At 38.9% G+C, this 19,920-nt stretch overlaps 1 protein-coding gene across 11 annotated transcripts in view; it reads left to right on the top strand.

Annotated features, from left to right (window-relative positions):
- The window catches only part of RBMS3 (RNA binding motif single stranded interacting protein 3), a 727,705-nt gene that overhangs the window by 148,829 nt on the left and 558,956 nt on the right, over positions 1 to 19,920 (top strand). For 8 of the 11 annotated variants that reach the window (XM_057554702.1, XM_057554705.1, XM_057554706.1 and 5 more), the window contains exon 2: positions 11,662 to 11,834. In XM_057554702.1, coding sequence (XP_057410685.1) covers positions 11,662 to 11,834 — 173 coding nt within the window. The remainder of the gene's footprint in view (positions 1 to 11,661; positions 11,835 to 19,920) is intronic. The other 3 variants (XM_057554701.1, XM_057554707.1, XM_057554704.1) reach the window with 1 other exon arrangement.

Here is a 19,920-nt window from a genome sequence, read left to right as displayed (position 1 = left end):
GGCCAATTTGCCTTCTACGGAATAGAGCAAGAACTGTGGCTTCTTTTGGAGAAGCAAAGCAATGGTCATTCTTCAAAAACTCTTTTAGTGATTATCCTTTAGAAAAAGGCTCATATCTCTGTTTGCCAAGTAACACATAGGATTCTCCAAACCAAAGCAAAACAAAACAAAATAAAATCATTCTCTGGAATATTGGAGATGTGTAGTAAGTACTTCGGAACGTAAATATGTATGACTATCCCATTTGTATACAATAAACTATTTGCTAGAGTTACCCTAGGACACATATCATACTTGTTAGAAATGAAGGAGATAATTAAACAGAAATAAGCAGTTTAAGCAATTGTTTACCCACAAAGTCTTCTTGTAGGGCAACAATTTTTAAAAAACCTAATTATTTTTAGAGTTGGAAGCTATGAAATTGGTACAGTTTATTTTGTGTATATAAAATTCCTTCTAAGAGGGTAGACATTTAGTAGTTAATGTGTTATTTAACCCATAAGCGTTTTTCCACAGGAGATAAGATAGATCTTATTTTAATGAGCACTTTCACAATTTGTAGATATTTTCTCAAAATTTGTATATTCTAAAAATGACTTCCCTTGTGAAAGTTTGTGTTTATCTTAAAAATTCTTTTGAGGGTCTTGTCATCAGTTTATCTGAAGGCAATTAGTATCAGTAGCTGAAATAGTACGAACTGAACCTAATTTCTCATTGAAGAATGACATTTCTTGGTTTCTAATGGAGAGAATTTCAGTTTGGCAAGCATCAATGGATTGTTTACTTTGCATTGGAAGATTTTAAACCAGGCAAACCCAAGTTCACTAAACCATTCAAGAGACCAACCAATACACGTCTTACTCAACAGATCATGCTTGTTTATAATGAGTATCGTAAAAATGCTTTAAGATTGATGTAATAATAGTAGCTAGCCCCTGTAGAAGGCTTACTGTGTTCCAGGTTTTATTCTCAGTACTTTCCACATAATTACTCATTTGAAATGTTTACAATCTTCTAAGGTAGTTATTATCCCGTTTTCAGATGAGGAGACTGAGGCAAAAGCAGTTAGGTAATTTGTCCAAGATCATACAGACAATGAGTGGTACAGCAGGATTGAAACCTGGGTGGTGTGGCTTCAGGATCTAGGGTCTTAGTGGTTGTACAGTGACAATAACACTTCCTTCTTCATCTTGAGTCTTTGGAGAGTCTCCCAATTAAGGGCAAATACCCTTTTTTTTGCCAGTCTCTGAAGCCTTAATCACTTATTTTAAAAAGACAAGAGTAATTTGGAGAAGGAAAAGCAGGACTGTCTTATTATTGGGGATAGTTCATTCTGTTGATTATGGAGAATATCCCTGTGCAAAAATAATCTCCAATAATCATACAAAAAAGAACATGCATCAAAAATTGGATTTGGTTTTGGAAACTCTCTAAAGCACAAGTTGTAAATATCTCATATGTTTCTGATTTTAAAATTATCATAAATTTGATAACAATATAAATGTGTAATATTCATTTTATTATCAGATCATTTTTTTTCTTGAACTTGAGCATTAATTTATTCTCATAGTTACCATCTCGGCTCAAAATACCATAAATGTTGAAAATGTATTCATAGAAAATTATCCACAAGTGTTCCTTCCAGTTTTTATAATGAAGCAATTACTTTGTAGGTATTAATTGCTGTCACAACTAATTGATCTGTGCTCTTTGTCTTCTTGAGGAAATTATTGTGTTTTATAGTCTAAATTTCTTAGATTTAGGACTTTCAAAGTGTTGGTTCTGTTCACATTTAACTTTGCTGCAACAATAAAATATGAATGAATTGGCTAATAAAATAACACAATTATTTTATGTCATGGAATATGGGTTATTGTTTATGAATTTGCTGAATTTCCCCAGTAGTTCACTATACGAAAGCATTCTTGTTTTTTACCTTGGTCTAGTTTAGAGAGAAATAAGGTTGGTAGAAGAGCAGACAGCATGGGGTCGGGGTGTTCTTTTTGGGGGATGTGCAGGTGAAGTAGATGATGTCGTACTGAAAATGCAAAACTTCCTTCTCAGACATGAAGCTCGTCTGCCAAAAACAGAGACATTTATTCTGTACCAGCAGTTTACCTCAGTTGCTTTCGTTTCTTGGTATTCAGCAATTTTGCACTACACATGAAACTTTGGTTATTAGTTAAAAACAGATAAAATACATCTTGTCCTTCCCACAGATTATATTTGACTTCCTGGAAATCTCTTTTTAATGATGACTACTTTGGGTCAGGGGAGGTATCAGTTGAGAGAGAGATTTTAGACACCAAAATCTAGACCCACTCAGGAGGGAGAAAAAACTGAAATGTGGTCTCTACTGAAAGGAGATCAGTTGCACTTAAAAATATATGAGGAGCAGCATAGACATTGCGACAATTATTCTGCTCAGTACGTTGAGGTGCTATATATGCGTAGGGTATTGTGGGAGGCAGGGCCTTGGAATTGCCAGAATGATCTCCGTCAGCACGTGCAGTAGGACTTCCTGCCAAGATCGCCATGTTCTGTGCCCGCCTGTTCGACATAGCACTTAGTAGCCAGTGGTCTTGAACATTGGAAATGTGGCTAGTGTGACTGAGGGATTGAATTCTTTCTTTCACTTTCTTTGAATTAATTATCTTTACATTTAAACAGCTACATGTGACTAGTAGCTACTGTCTTGGACTGCACATATCTAAGGTTAAATCTGGGATTAACTGGAATGAAGACCGCCCAGCTTCAGGTCCTGGACTTGCTGCAGAGTAGCTAAACAGCCTTGGAAAACCCTGTAACCTGCCCAAGCCTCAGTATTCCCAGCTCCAAGATGGGCATAATAATAGGGTCTACCTCTAAAAGTTCTGATATCATGAAATAAAGCAGTGAGTATAAAGCTCTTTGAACTGTGCCTGGCATAAAATATATGCTCAACAAACATTAGCCTGTGCTATTCTTGTTCATTATTTTGTGACCTTTTATAGATTTTAAGAATGTAGAAACTGAACAAGAGACAAAAGTGAAATAGGTCTAAAGTAATAAACAAAAAAGTCCATGACATGGGATAGAATTTTAGGTTATACTGGAGGAATATGTGAGATAGAGATATAGAGAAATTAATTATAGGGTGACTGTATATTCCAATTTACTTTGGACAGTTTCAATTTATACCTTGTGTCCTGGTTTAATTATTAATATCTACTCTTTTGTTCTCAAAAGTATCCCAAAGGTGTTGTAAGATACATTTTTAGAGTCACCCTAGAGTAAGACATAGGCATGCAGCCCAGTTATTCCAAGTGAAAGGAAAAAGATGCATGCACATGTGACTATGAAGGTGTGGGCTGGAGGGACATTATAAAGGTGGGATGGGAGCTTGGACAAGGAAAGTAGATGTTATTTTATGTGGTATTTATGCTGTTATTACATTGCTCCCAAGTCATCATAGATCTACTTCCAGAAAAACTAAATTCTGATTTAATTGGACAAAATGATTTGCTGTGTCAAAAAAGCCTTATGTTATTTGATGTTCTGATTGGCCTTCTGTTATCGATAGCAATTTTTGTTACACAAAAACAAAGTTTGAAACAAACTGCTTTCTTTTTATCATTGATTAGCTGCCTCATTCTATCTGTTTTCATGAAAACTTTGAAAGTGTTTACTGAGTTGCAATAAAGTACCAGGTTGACATAACTTATGGTGGGTGTTCTTTAAGCTATGTCTATTGGTTTCTATTCTATTTAGGGCAGCATATATTAGAAAGCTAGAGAGTTAATTGTTGGCAATATTGCTAACTGTGATTTTAGGGAAACAGTGTATTAAACTGTGAAACATAGAATATTGTAAAAAAATGAGGAAAAGCTTCAAAATTAGAGACTATGGGGGGAGAACTAAACTAAAAATTTAAGTAAACATATAAGGTACAAGAATGTGACTCAACTGTAATTGTTTGACTCTCCGCAAGTCCCTCCCTTACTCTTCATCTCTGATGGCATTCTGAATCAAGCTGCTGACCATTGGCTCTCCTGGAGGTCTCCATCAATAGCTGATGGGGATCTGTTTTGGATTTTCACTCTTCTCCCAGTGATTCTAGCCCATCATGAAAGCAGACATTTGAGTTTATCTCTGAAGTATTCCCCAGACAGAACAGAGGTACCATACAGGGATTAGTTGCTCTCAGGATTTCTGGGGAATTCTAACAATTATTTTTATACTGTAGTGGACTTTGTCATCTCCACCTGGGGAACCAGTCATGGCTCAATTTTTGCAGGAGGAACCAATCATTATCAATATAGGAATCATGAGCTGTTTAGGTTATTTGCAAAGTGTAGACTTGACTTTTTTTTTTCCTTATTTTTAAATCTCCTTTTTTAAAACTTGTTCAATATGCTTTCTTTCTTTTTTTAAAAAATTTATTTATTTATTTTATTTATTTTTGGCTGTGTTGGGTCTTCATTTCTGTGCGAGGGCTTTCTCTAGTTGCGGCGAGCGGGGGCCACTCTTCATCGCAGTGAGCGGGCCTCTCACTGTCGCGGCCTCTCTTGTTGCAGAGCACAAGCTCCAGACGCACAGGCTCAGTAGCTGTGGCTCACGGGCCTAGTTGCTCCGCGGTATGTGTGATCTTCCCAGACCAGGGCTCGAACCTGTGTCCCCTGCATTGGCAGGCAGATTCTCAACCATTGCGCCACCAGGGAAGCCCTAGACTTGACTTTTTAAACTAAGTAAGCACCTCAAATTTCAAAGTCTGTCTGAATTTTGTTTATTTTTCCTTAAAAAGATCAAGAGTTGGCCACATTAAAAGAAGGGTTAGGGCAGAGACCAGATGTCATTGACATTTGGAGAATTGAGCAATCTTTATAAAAAGTCATTCCACCATTTATAGTAGTCACTCTTCTCAAGCTTGTAAATTTATTAATGAAACTGGGTTATAGCTGCTTGAAATGAACAATAACCACTTTACTTGTGTTTCCAAGTACTGTGAATTTTAAAATGTCATTTAATATTGAAACCTTTGAATGGAGTTCAGTGACTTCAGATTAAGCCTATTTGTAAATAGCACAGAGCAATGTATGATGATGCAACTGCTGGGGTTTTCAAATACTAACATTTAGTGCAAAAGTGAATCTCATCCTAACAGAATTGTAATCAGACCGCAGTAGTGATGTGTAAATACCTTGAAATTAATCATCCATTCCATCCACAATGATTGTTTCATCAGTGCTTAGTGCTTTTTGGTTCTTGATAAAAACGGCAAACCCCAGTTCTAATGACATAGTTTCATCTCAAGAATAGTGGCTGCCATACCTATAAAAAGAAGATTGACTCTTGTAGCTCCCCCTTAAAGGTAAATTACTCCAACTGGGACTGAGAAATCCGTGTTCATTTTAAGGATCTGCCTCATGATGATGATGCAAATGTTAAGAACAAAAAATAATTTATTTAGTATTGACTCTGTGCCAGGCACTGTGTTAAATATTTTATGTGCAATTTACAAGGTAAGGCCTCACAACTGACCTCTGAGGTAAGATCATCATAATCCGTCTTTTACTCATGACTAGAGGCTTAAGTTCCTAGTTAGTGGTGGTGTGGATTCTCAGCGGGCAATCTGGAGCTCTTAAGCATCCTGTTACCATTGTTGACAGCAGCTATTACATAGGCCAGTGACCAGAATGTGCAAATGAATGCCTTTTGTGGGGAATTTTGTCCTTTAGTACTCATTTCCATATCTGAGCTCTGGATAGGCAAAGTGAAGGGGGGCAGGTTTTCGCCAAACTCTGTTATAAAACATGTAACTGAAATGATTGTTTTCTACAGTCATAGTCTCCAGAATGGAGAGGCAATTGCCTAGCATAAAATTACAAAGCCATCCTGTATGTGGCTCATGAAACTCTGGCTACAGTCGCATGGCTTGCCTTAGATATTAATTTAGCTGCATTTCTTATTGCTTGTATGGACAATATTCTTCTTCACCCTCATTTGAGGCTATTACAGACACCACAGTGATTGCCATGATTCCTGTCACATCCACTCTTTCAGAGAACAGGTCTGCAGAAACAAGGTTACGTGGAAATTACCCTGCCTGGGAGAGGAATCCCACAGCCTTTCACAGCAGCATCCACCGAGCAAAGGATTGCATGCGTACGTGCAGGCTAAATAATGTATGATGCGAGACAGGAATGTGGTCTGTATTCATTTTTGGAGAGTAAAAGAGTTGGCATGTCAATCTCACGGGAGACTTTATCCAGGGCTTTACCCTTGAGTGGATAAAAGAGTACAAATTCTCTTGCACTGGAGATGAATAAAAACAAATTGGGGAGACCATCAGCAGAGCAGACTGCTGCATGATGGAGTCCAAGGCTACCCAAAACCACCAGACCAACTGCTTCAGGATCCTGCCAGCAACCAGACGCTGGGAAGAGAATTGACTGCAGTTTGACATCAAGGCCCTGTGATTCCCAGACAAGAGGAATTGCATGCAGAAAATATTTAAAATTCTCTTTGTAAAAGAGTTATGTTTTCAATCAGAGGGAGAAGCATGTTTCAGACCTAGTCTGCTGCAAAGGAAATGTTGCAGAGGGTTAGTTACAAAGGGTGAAGGTACTGGGGGCAAGAAGTTGAACTTCGGTGAGGTGAGGGGTGTTTCAATGAATAGTTTTGGGCCGTTGAGTTATTGTCATTATTCCACAATGGGGACTGTATTGGCCTTTCAAGGAGAGGGGTTGGATCTCTATAAAGCAGTGGCTCCCAACCAGGGACGATGTCATAACCCCAGGGCACATTTGACAATATCTGGGACATTTTGGGTTGTCACAGCTTGGGGGGAGCATAGCACAACGGGCATCTGGTGGTAGAAGACAGGGGTACGGTTAAATATCCTACACAAGACAGCCCTCCCCAACAAAGAACTATCCTGTCCAAAATGTCAGTAAGGCCGAGGAGGGGGGACCCTGGTTTAAAAGGACCTGGTTAATGTCTGTGCATTACAACACGGCCTTCAGACAGGTGTTCATCCAATGTAGCCTGACATTGTATAAAAGACAATTTTTAATGATTTATTTTATTGATGTGTGAACATTTATTTGATGTACCAAATGCTTTCTGTTTAAAAAAATAAACAGGAAAACAAGCAAACAAAGAAAAACACAACTCACATCCCTCTCCAGTTTATCTCCAAAGTACCTAAGGGTTAAAAACACAAACGGGCCGCCCTCCAAACCACACATTTTCCAAGAATGTAGGAGGAGCTGGTTGATTCACTTTTCAAACTTGAAAAATGAGGCATATTAACAAAGCACACTAAATGAATCAGCTGCTTAGGATGATCTACAAGCCACTTCATTTTCCTGTTATTAAATAACAAACCATGAATCTTGACAAATGAACCCCCTTTGTTTGACATTATTTGAAAAACTCATAACACACTCGCTTCTGATGGTGACTTCCCCTTTGAAATTAAATTTAAGATGGACTTCATTTAAATTCTGATAGAGGGAAAGGGCTTGTTAACCTTCCTTGTGACTGTATGCTGTTTATCATCTTCATTCTTTTCCTCCCCCTTTATACTTGGATGGGCCAGAGCTCCCGCCAGGGTGTCATCCTGCAGAGTTCATTGCAAGGAAGCCTTTTGTGTTTATTGGTGCCCATATCATGAAGAGGCGAGGTTATGTATGTAGTGTTGTGTGGGGCTGTGTGGCTTCTGGGGTCAGATTCCCTAGGTTCAAACTGGGGCTCCAGCTGCGTGACCTTGAGAAGGTCATTTGCCCTTTCTGTGCCTCAGTTTTCTCATTTGTAAACCCAGAAGAAGATGATTTGCCTCATCGGGCTGTTGTGAAGATAACATATAACATGCTTAGCAAGCAGATGGCAAATGTTACCTCTAATTATTTGAATAGTTATTTTAAGAATAGCATCTTCCAAAACGGATGCTAAGTCATTTTATTTGATTGGCTGATTTTAACAGCCCCGACATGTGGCTAAGAGGGCTTTAGCCCCCATGTAAGAATCCCTAACAGACCCTCCCAGCATTACCACCATGAATAAACATCTAAGAAAAATCTGCATACTTGCCAAGCATATGCAGCTTCAGGACAAGCCCTCTATCCCCCTCCTCAATCCAGTACCATCTGAAGACCCTCTTCTGAAAGTCTGCTGCTCCTACTGGTTTTAACAAGCTGACACTGCAAGTTCACAGCGACGCCCTGCCCTGGTACAGTCCAGCATTACAGTGTTCTGTATCCCCAGACTCTTAAGTCCTCACCTTTCCTAAATAGGATTTATAAAGTGTGACTTTGATCAATACAGCAAAGCCAATGTTACCTGATGGAAATAATATTTTTAACTAACATTTTAAAATGTCTCCCTTAGTCCCTCAAAATGATTTAAACGTTAATCAATGATAAAATTGCAAATCCATCTAAAAACAAAGAATTGAGAAAGCAATCAGAGCCACTTTTAATCAGGAAAGTGGCTGCTGTGACCCACTGACCCTTAAAGGTTACTGCCGCTCCTTTTTTTTTTTTTTTTTTTTTTTTTAGAGATGCCATAGTTCGGTCATTTGTCTTTGGCAGCCAGAGTATGCAAAACTGCTTTTGCTTTTCACAAATTAATTCAAGCCTATGCATTTATCAGACATTCTAGGAACCTTCTGCCAACATTTTGTTGATTAAAGAATGTGCATTTTGAAAATGAGTAGAAAGGAAGGAATTTATAATTCTTAAAACAAAAGAATGATTTACAATGTAGACTGCTACCTGAATTGTTCAGTGTATCATCAACAGATAAATGAAAATATTAAGGATTAGCAAGAGTGTTGGCACTGACTCTTAAAACCTGTGAAGTGATTGGTTCAATAAGACTGAGAACGTCTACATCTTTCAGTAGAATTTCTAGAACTCACAAACAAGAATAGGGCATAGAAAACCACTTTTCATTGTATGTATTTTTCAAAGGGCTTTTGAAATACATCCTTCTCTACAAGAACCTGGTGCTTCCACTCCTATTTTTAAATTATATACCTCATTTCCATGCATACAAGTTCCCTATACTCATCCTAGCTTCGATTCACTTTGACCGTTTTGTTTTAATTTTTCCCACTGGGCCCTCTGGAGGGCACATTTATTGTTTTAGGCACCATGCAATTTACTAAATGGTGTCCGGTTATGGAAATGCTTGCAAAGACCCCTGGGGCAAAAAAAGAATTAAGTCAACACAGATTGATCATCCTGTAGTTGGTGTTTTCTTATTTGATCAGTCAAGGGCTCACTCGGTCTGAACTGGTCCATCTGATCTGTGACACATAAAGCTAGACGCATTTTACTGGCTCCCTGGTGGTTTTAAAGGCTATGCAGTGGGAAAAACTGCTTTAAACAAAGCCTCATTTTAAAAGAAGCCTGAGTACAGAATGGAATTCAAAGAATTTGGAGAGAGGGGAGGTGAAAGTGGTAAGAAACAGCTTGAAAAAAGCCCTGGGAAATTTAAAAGAATAACGCACAGGAGGGAAGTCAAAGATAAATCCCATCTGTTCTGTTGTGAGATACACAGACCAGGACACTGCTTCAGCAAGGCCGTATTGAACACCTACTAAGTGCAAGACTCGTAAAGAGGTAGAGCTTAAGTGTTCTGGGGTGTCGGAGGAGCAAAGTAGAATTCATAGGTCAAGAAGGAATATTTTTTTAATCTCAGCCAAGAAACTTTATTCAGCTTTATGCAGATATGACATTCCAAAAGGCAATGAATACTCGTTATTGTATTCAAGTATTGAGAACGGAAGGTATTCTCCCATGTAATTCATTTTCAAATTGTACGTTAAAAATGTTGGTCATAGATTAAGTAATACTAAATAAGTGGTTGAATGCAGCTAACACCAAGGTTTCTAGCATGGAGGCTGCAAGAATGACAGCAAAACGGAAAGCAATGGGTCTTTGTGATGGGTGGGTGGCTGTGTGGGGAATGGGAGAGAAGAGGCCAGAGGGGATGAGTTACATTTTCACATATTGCATCCAAGAGGCCTTGTATTATAGCCAGTTGGGAATATGGACTGGGGCAAATCTGAAATCCTGGATGGTATAAAATGGATTATTATAGCAAGAAACAAAACTGGACACAGCCTCCTGTCTTTATGAGCTAACTGCTGCGATCACTCAGTTTTTATTGTGTGGGATGTAGCTTGAGTGTTTACGAAGCATCCACTTGCTATTGGATAAGTACTCACCTCCTACCCCTGATAAAACAGCTAATGAATCTTCAGGTTAGAACTCGGCCAAAGTGTCCGCACTGGAATCATGATTGATGCATTCACTGTGTATTTACGTAACATTCTAGATTATAGTTGAGAAAATCTGGGATAGATTTAAAGACTAATATCACTTGCAAGACAGATATGAATCACAAATATTATCATTATTATTATTATTTCTTGGCCGTGCCGCATGGTATGCAGGATCCTAGTGCCCCAACCAGGGAATGAACCCACGCCCCCTGCAGTGGAAGTGCGGAGTCTTAACCACTGGACCGCCAGGGAATTCCCATTATCACCCTTATTTCTTGTGTTTTTGTTATTGCTAACTCTTATTGTGCACTTACTTACGTCCAGGAACCATTGTGTTTGCATTAACTCATTGAGTTTTTGTAAAGACCCTGTGATGTAGGGGAGTACTAATTTTACCCTCCTCATATTAATGAGAATGCTGCATCTCAGAGAGGTTCAGGCACCCCAAAGGTCACACAGCCAATAATAAACACATTACGGACTCAAACCCAGACAGTCAGTGTCATTTTAGAACTTTTGAAGATATGCCTGTATGAAAAGGAAATAAAGGATAAAGTGTAATATATCTCCTAATTCTGGCATGTATAATTATAAAGATCCTTACATTGCATACTCCAAGTCACTGGGGGTCATCTTATCATTTACATTTTGTAGTAACACAGTGTGACAGGTTAGACCAGTGGTTCTTTACTGGGAGAGAGTTCCCCACCCTAGGAGACACTTGGCAGTGTGTGGACACATTTTTGGTCCCACAACTGGGGGATGAGTGCTACTAGAATCTGGTGGGTATAGGCCAAGGATGCTACCACCAGCCTACAATGAACAGAACAGCCCCGGCGACAAAGAATTATCCTGTCCGGTATGTCAGTAGTGCCTCAGCTGAGACTTTCAATCAGAGTGATTCAAAGAGGAGAGAATAGTAGCTCAGTTTGCAAATAAAGGGCATTCACCATGAAGTAGCAGATTTTGGAATGGGAGAACGAGATAAGATGGAGTCATTCGCTCACTGCTTCATTCATAGCATTGCTATTTATAGAGTGATCACGCTGGAGAGTAATGGTGAGGAAAGCAATATGAGGAAGTTTCTTTGGAGAAAAGGAGAGAAGATGGAGTAGAGGCAAGGCAAAGATGCTTGGCTGTCACAGGTGAGCTGGGCCAGAGCTTCGGTGCACCCAGGAGAGAACTGTGCTAGGCTGATCCAAATGCAGGGCCCGATGTGGGGAGAGCAAATGATGTTCCCGGAAGTACCCCAGAGTAGGGACATGAACACGAGTGTGCATGTGTGGATCGGAGAGGCTGAGAAGCTTGCATTGCTTTCGAGTTGCTCTGCTGGCCTGGGAATAGGTTGCTGGCTTTGTTTTTCCAGTAACAGCCTTTTCTGTTTCCAGCAGTCCTATGCACCAGCTCCCCACCCCATGGCTCCTCCCAGCCCCAGCACAAACAGCAGCAACAACCACAGCAGCAGCAACAGCAGCGGGGAACAGTTGAGTAAAACCAACCTGTACATTCGAGGCCTCCCGCCAGGCACCACTGACCAGGACCTAATCAAGCTGTGCCAACCGTAAGTGCCCCCCGCCCTCTGCGCCATTTCCAACCGCATCCTTGCCCACGTGGGCTCGTCCATATGGGGTTGGGTTTTGCACCCAGTGTACCCAGTGAGGAAGACTCTGCTGTAGAAACGGGACTTAAATTTAAGATCTGAGTCCAGCTTATTTTGGGAATGGAGTTTGTTTGCCTTTTGCTTTGAAAGAGAAGGTTCTTGAACAGAGAGACATAGGGATGCTGGCTGATGTGCATGTATTGACCAGGAAGATGAGGAGCAGTCGTGGAGTTGGGTCCTCACACCTTGTGGCCGGTGGGTTCTCATACCGTATGGCCGGTGGGTTCTCACACCTTGTGGTTGGTGGGTTCTCACACCTTGTGGCCGGTGGCTTCTCACACCTTGTGGCCGGTGGCTTCTCACACCTTGTGGCTGGTAGGTTCTCACACCTGTGGTTGGTGGAATCAATGATGAATCTCATGAAAGAAACTGTGCTCTTTTTTTGGAGAGGTATTAGTGATGGGGATTGCAAAAACTCAGAAGTGGTAGATTTCAGGATGGTCACCTGCTGTGTTGCAAAGCTCTTCTGGTCAGTTCTTGCTTGGTAAATATAAGTTCAGCCGGGACCAGGTAATTGGAAAATTAGAAGGCTAATCCTTTTGTTTCCTTGAAAACATCTATTTCCAAGTCCAGTGAAGCTATTCCCACCAAGGCCAAGAACCGCACTCACCTAGTTTTATATTTCCCAGGAAATACGGTAGTGATTAAATGCCCTTCCAAAACGTTTTCATTCATCTACTATCTACCAACACTTATGTTATTAACTCTCTTATTTCTGTGCAAATCAATTAAACATATTTAAGTTTACCCTCCAAATTAAAGAATAGTGAATAACAAATTAAGAACCATAGGCCTGGATTTTTAGATTGCTGTCTGATTATTTTCAAAGTAATATCAGTGCAGCTATTTGTCACTTGACTGTGCATTAGCTGGGTATTTTTAAGTTGGGGGAAACTATTACTCAGTTTTTCTTTTGCTGTTTTGCAATGTTTTTATAAGAAGGTTGAGAGGATATTTATTTTGTAAATTTTCCAACCTCTAAAATATTGGAAGAGGAAAACAAGGCAGATAGTATTTATTTGCCTTTGTTCTGGTTTTGAAGATTGGGAACAAATATCAAAACAACAGGAAGTGGCAGATTAAACAAAACACAAATACATAAATAACTATATAATCAGTTGACAAGGCAGTATGTAGACTAGGGTAGGAGCACCCTGCTCGTATCAACTGCCTTGATTTGTGAAAGAGGTAAGACAGAACATTGAAAAATAAATATTTATTTGAAAGCAGTTTAAAAAAAAGAAAGAAAGGTGCCAGTGCTAAGATATACAAATATGTTAGGTTTTGGTCTATAAAATGTTGAGGTTGAGAACTGGAAGGTAAATCACTCAACATTTTTTAATTTTTTTGCTAGTGTTGGAAAATTCTAAACTATTTTGATAAATAAGGGCTTCGAAAATGTGAAAGATGACGGACTTTATGTTAGAAGCTTCAGATGAATAATCTCTTGTAATGGATACTGATGTGAAAAAGAAGGCCAGCTATTATCTTTGTGTGTGAATCTTATTCATAAAAAATATTGCTGGGTTTTAAGGAAAGATTCTTTCCCACTGCTCTCTACTACTCAGAGAGCTTGTTGAAACACAGATTTCTGGGCCCCTGAGATTGCAATTTCACTAGGTCTGGGGTGGAGCCGGAGAATGTAAATTTCAGCAGGTTCCCTGGTGTTGTCATGATGCTGCTGGTTTTTTGAGAAACATTTCTTTAAAAAAAAAAAAAAAAAGGCACAACCTAAAAGTTGAGAATTATGTTTTATTGGGCAGACTTGCTGAGGGCTTAAGCCTGGGAGGCAGCTTCTCAGACAGCTCTGAGGGACAGCTCTGAAGAGGTAAGGGAGGAAACCAGGAGATACAGGAGTTTTTGCAACAAAAACCAGGTAGTAGGAACATCAAAAGATTACTGTTAATTAAGGAAAAGCAGGCATCTCAAGTTAATGAATTTAGTGTTTTTCTGTGTATGGGCAGATTCAAGAGTCTGGGCTCATTGAAATCATCCCTTGGAGATGCACCTTAACTGTCTAGGGCTAGTATCCTGCTGTATCCTGCTTAACTGTCTAGGGTGGCTGCAGTGGCTGATGGATTGGTGTCCGCAACCTCCTTTGTTAACTGATGTAGCAGGTGACCTTTTTCATCCACATGTCTCTACATTAATATAAAGTCCACTGACTATTCCTAACGCAGAAAGTCTCACTAAATGTGTGAAGGTATTTGAGGTGGTGTATTATAACCTGCTCGGCCACCGTGTGATCTTGTGGCAAATCATTTACTGTCTTTGAGCCTCTGTCTCCTCGTATAAAAGAGTGGTCTGGGTTTGATTATTTCTAGGTTTCCTGTAGTACCAGTGGTGTACTGCAGCTGCCTCTGACTGAGGCACCAGAGCCAATGGTTAAATATTCAGGAATTCTTGAGTGATTTGTTACAGACTCAGTATCTTGAAATCGGCCATGGTGGGAGTATTTATATCACAGGAATCAGCAAGCCCTATAAATGAGGGCTTTTAAAATTCTATGTAGTTTTGTTTTTTGAGAGCTGGTTTATGAACATACCACTGATGTAGCATTATACTATGAATTTCTGTATCAGTGTCCATTTCTGCAAAGAATATTGCCAGACATTTATAAATGGAAAGGGTTACCTAAAGTCTGCACTGGCATTTTTAACTCAGGAAAGAGATTTAGTGGCACAAGAACATTATGTTTGAGGGAAAAAAAGTTTTGTTTGTGTTTCTTCTGTTTATTTGAGAAATTTAAAGAATGCCAAGGGCACAGAGGGTAGTGGTTACTTGTTCATATTAATTTTTGCTGGCTAATAAGATCTGGCCCATGTTATTGTTATTGTAAAAATGTTTGTGGGTTCTTCAGTTATTGAAGTGGTCTGGACCTGAGGTTAATCGCTGAGATTTGCTTTCCGGGAAACTGAGAGAACTAATGTGACCGGGCAGCATAATGTAGAGGAAATAACCATGCGCTGAGAGTTTGGGGTTTCACTCCTGGCTGTGCCATCAACTGGGTATGTGGCCCTAGACAAGCGACTTGTCCCCTCTTAATTCTGGTTTTCCCCATGTACAAAATAATTTGTTTATACATGATAATCTTTTAAATATTTTTTACTTTAAAAGTCTGATAGTTCATTGAGGCCCTCACTAGTTAGCAGTAAAACCTACTCTGGTCACCTTTCACCAATCCCTTTTTACAGTGTTGGCAGGGCCACTGCCTGAGCTGATTCAGTTGCATGAGTATGACCTGAGAGCTGGGGACGCCTTTGTTAGAGACCATTGTAAGTCCTTTGTAAAATCCTGGTTTCCTCTCTTGTAGTGGTGATGTCTTAGAGGGCTCCTTGCTCTTTTAAATTAGCATTCTTCTAAAGATTCAAATCATCTTGCATTCCTATGACTCATCCAACACTTTAAAATAATGTTACCTACAAAACAGATAATATTTGTAGGTTTCAATTATCTTGCCATCAGGATCAATTTTCCATGGTTATTCCTATGAAATTATAAGAACTTTCAGAGTTACTATTCCCTTATATTATAAGAAATGCAATATTTGCTAATATCCATAGTAATAAAATAATAGAAAACAGAGATATATTAAAAAGGCACAGACATAGCAAATTATCTGGCATTAGAATACAATATCCATATGAATACTAATGAACAGCAAGAAAATGATATTAAAGGAAAGAAATTGCATTATTTCTCAATGTATTATCTGAAAGCAAATTCTTATTAAGGGATTCCATTCACATTTATCATCAAAGCTCCTATGGTTGGATCACAAGTAAAGTCAAGGAAAGAAGGCAAGACTAAAGAATAGACATGAAGAATGATTTTACTCTATGGAAAATCTCTCTAGTTATACCTATGTTTTGGATGAATACATGGCATTGTGTGTCTTGTAGGAAATACTAGTGTTAAAGACCTTGTAATGTCTTTTTTTAAAATTTAATTTTATTTATTTTTTTAAACAGCAGGTTCTTATTAGTTATCCATTTTATACATATTAGTGTATATCTGTCAATCCCAATCTCCCAATTCATCCCACCACCACCACCTCCCCCCGCCACTTTCCCCCCTTGGTGTCCATACATTTGTCCTCTACATCTGTGTCTCTATTTCTGCCCTGCAAACAAGACCTTGTAATGTCTTTATCTTGAAAAATTTCAAGGAAAATCAAGAAATTTTCACAGAGCACCTATACTGCATGCCAGATAGTGTGCTAAAGATTCAGTGGTGAGTACATTTAGATAAAGGTCTTGCTTTAGCAGAAATTATATTTTGATAGGGAAAATGGAAATCAATGAAATGATCATGTGCTTTGATATAAAATTGCAACTACAAATGCAAAAAAAAGAGAGGAGCATGGAAATAAGAGGATTTGTAACATGGGATGAGACCTTGTTAAGGCAATGGGCAAAAGAATCTCTGAGCTAAGAAATAGGTTTAACTAAATGAGGAAGGAAGGGAAGAGCATTCTAGGCAGAAGGAACTCCATGTGTGCAGAACCAATGGCTGGAGGGAACATGGCAAAGGCAAGGGGCTGAGGGAGGGTCAAGTTGATATAGCAGAGACAGGAGGTGGAGCCTGGGGCAACGTGACCTGGAAACATGGAGAGGGTATGGTGATCCCTTTGTATGTCACATTAGGAGCTTTGTTTCAATGAAGGAAATCATTGAATTGTAACAAACGGGAAGGTGACAGAGTCAGATTTTTGTTTCAAAAAGATAATTCCGACTGCCAAGTAGAAAAGACTGTACGAGATCAAGGAACAGAGCAGGACAGTTGAAGAGCGAGCTGGAAGCAGAATAACTAATGGTCAGAGAAGAGGGTGTGAGAATTAATATTTGTGGTGGGGGAACAATTATGTGTGGTGAAAGATGTCTTTTTTCATATGCATTTATTTTTCTATTAAAAAACAAGGACGTTAGAGACAATTAACCAAACAAACTCCAAAAGAAACAACAAAGTAGCACAAAAGAGGACCCAAGTTAGTTGATTTTTAGTTAATTTCTTTTTCTTACCCTGTCATGAATGGGTCATCAATATACTATTAAATATTTAGTGGCTTCAGTATTTAAAACATGCAAGGCTAATATAGTGAAAACTGAAAATCCAATTGATTATACAATTATATTCATAAGATGGGTTATCAGTTGGAGACTATGGGTGGAATACTTGAGTTATGCACCATTTATGCATATCTCAAAAGGGGGATATGGAAGTGAGGGAAGATAAATTTAGCTTAATAAAGAGAGAGAGAGAGCATTGCAACTTCTTTGGACCAAATAAAATTTTGGTGGTGTAATGATTTTTCACATATTAAGCTCTGTTTCCTCAGAGAAATTGATAACCTCTATTACGTGATTCTAAACATCCCCTTGAAACACATTGAGATTAGTCTTGAAAAGTAAAGGCACGTATTTAACATAATGGACAGAATTTTTAATGGAAAGTAAAATCATTAATGTGTTTATGTTTTCTACATCTACCTTTTATCTAACCATTCTCATAACTTATAAATTTTAATTAATATAATGCTTTCAGAAAGCCCCAGCCAGACTGCCCTCACTTCCAAGTGATTAATCTGGAATTAAGGCCAGCACCTTGCAGGTACAGAGTGAATTGTTCTGTTATAAAGTGAATGCGCTGCTGACAAGGCCACTTTAAGCAGAATAAAGGAAAAACAGGGGAACTCTAGGGTAGGTGCACACATACATCCAATCATCACCTGAAGACCAGGAAGTCAGCTGCCCCAGCCTTCATTTTTCTGGGTAAATGTTTTCCTTGCTCAGGCTCTGACATCCTAGCATTGCTCCCTTTAAAAGGAAGCTGTAAATGTCACTTTAACATTGAATGAGAGAGGAGAAGCTCCCACAGTGAGAAGCCAGGGGAACAAAGTAGGAGTGTTTGTACCCACGCTCATCTCCCTGACTTTGACCCAACCCTGCTGGATGTCTGGTTAGGTGTAGGCTGAACGCAGAATAGTAAGAGGAGACTCAAGTGCCATCCGGGCTCTGAGTGCAGAGTCCATTATACATGGTGTCAGACAGTTTTGACAAATGCACTGACACAATCAAACCTTTTATCAATTTAAAAAGTAACCTTGTCACAGTAATATGTCAAACTGTTCAGATACAACTAAAGGAAAACAAGTCGTCACACACTCCAGAGGAACCGAGCAAATAAGAAAAAAATGTGACTGGAATTTTTGTTGAGTTCTTTCTTCCCATGTCAATGAAGATTTAAAAATTCCCTCTAATAAAACCTGAGGAAATTTATGAGTAGCTTTCACCTGCAAGTCAGGCTCAAATGATGCAGCTGCTTTGGAGGTGTCATGTATCTGTGTAGTGGCAGGTATGAGGAGGAGGTGAATTTGAGGCTCTTTGAACTCTGCCTTTGTGTCATTTAAATGAGAGAGTGCTTCTAAGGCCCAAATTGGTTGCCTGAATTCAGTGAGTCAGCATAGATGTGATACTTTGTTACATATAATAATTCAGGTTTAAGTACAGTTATATTTGTGAAGTATGTATTAGAAACCACACAGAATATTTGGTTTGAAATTCATAAATAATTATCATTAATAACACAGTTATATTTATATAGATTATTAACATTTATTGTGCATTATATACCATGTGCTCTGCTGAGTTTTTATATTACCTTATTTAATGCTCAAAACAACCCTACAGAGTGGGAACAAAAATTACTGAATAATAGTTGAGTAAACTGAGTCTCAAACATATTAAGGGGTTTGTCCAAGTCTATACAGCCACCAGGATTCCAAATCCAGCTCTGACTTCAAAGCCCTTATTCATAACCACTAAAACATTCATTTAATGAGAAGGGTAGCATAAGTCCTGAGTTCTCAAATCCATGGCTGTCCAGGAGAATCCTTGAAGAGGTTTAAAAAATACTGATGCCTGGGTCTCACCCCCCAGGGATTCTGATTTATCTAGTATGGGGTCAGCTTAGACACTAAGATTTTTTAAAAGCCTGCTTAGGCAATTCTATATGTAGCAAAGCTTGAGAATCATTGGAGTAAATAATGCCACACTAACCACAAAACATAAGTGAATCCTCTGTTTTAACTTCCTTACTTTGACTTTTAGAGAATCTAGAAATTTCATAGGACCTAACAATTTTCTTTCAGTTAACCAAGAGACTTAAAAATAAATTCTAGGGACTTCCCTGGTGGCGCAGTGGTTAAGAATCCGCCTGCCAATGCAGGAGACACGGGTTTGATCCCTGGCCCGGGAATATCCCACATGCCGCGGAGCAACTAAGGTTGTGCACCACAACTACTGAGCCTGTGCTCTAGAGCCCACGAGCCACAACTATTGAGCCCGTGTGCCACAACTACAGAAGCCTGTGCACCTAGAGCCCGTGCTCTGCAGGGAGAGAAGCCACTGTGATGAGAAGCACGCGTGCCACAACAAAGAGTAGCCCCTGCTTGCAGCAACTAGAGAAAGCCCATGCACAGCAACGAAGACCCAACGCAGCCAAAAATAAGTAAATAAAATATAAATAAATTTATATAAAAAATTCTATTAAGGTAGTTGGAGGATGAGTTGGATTTTGATGACAAAATGGGAATTTTAAATTAGGCACATGAAAAATCAAGGTCTGGAATAGGTACCTAAAAGTGCTTTAAAGAATATACTCTCCTTCTCATAATTTTCACAAGTCAAAAATTTCTTCAACATTTCAGTTTTTAATAATGTTTGCATTTAACTGATAATTTAGCAATAAATTCTTCCTATTTTTGACTCGTGTTATTAAACTTCTATATATATTTACTTTTTCTTGCTGCCCCATAGTCTGCTAAACGTAAGTCTACTGAATCTTAAAAAGAAATCAGCATGTTCCAGCATTTTGGGGGCATCCTGGAAATTATTGTCCCACTGATTCATTGACTATCCATTCATTATTGTTTTAATTACTTTGAATGAAGAAGATTCTGCTGAATTTTTGAGATTTATTTGAAAAT

This window comes from Balaenoptera acutorostrata, chromosome 10, assembly GCF_949987535.1.
Source record: "Balaenoptera acutorostrata chromosome 10, mBalAcu1.1, whole genome shotgun sequence".
NCBI lineage: Eukaryota > Metazoa > Chordata > Mammalia > Artiodactyla > Balaenopteridae > Balaenoptera > Balaenoptera acutorostrata.
Note: the sequence above shows the minus strand (reverse complement) of the source record. Positions and strands in the feature narration are given on the sequence as shown.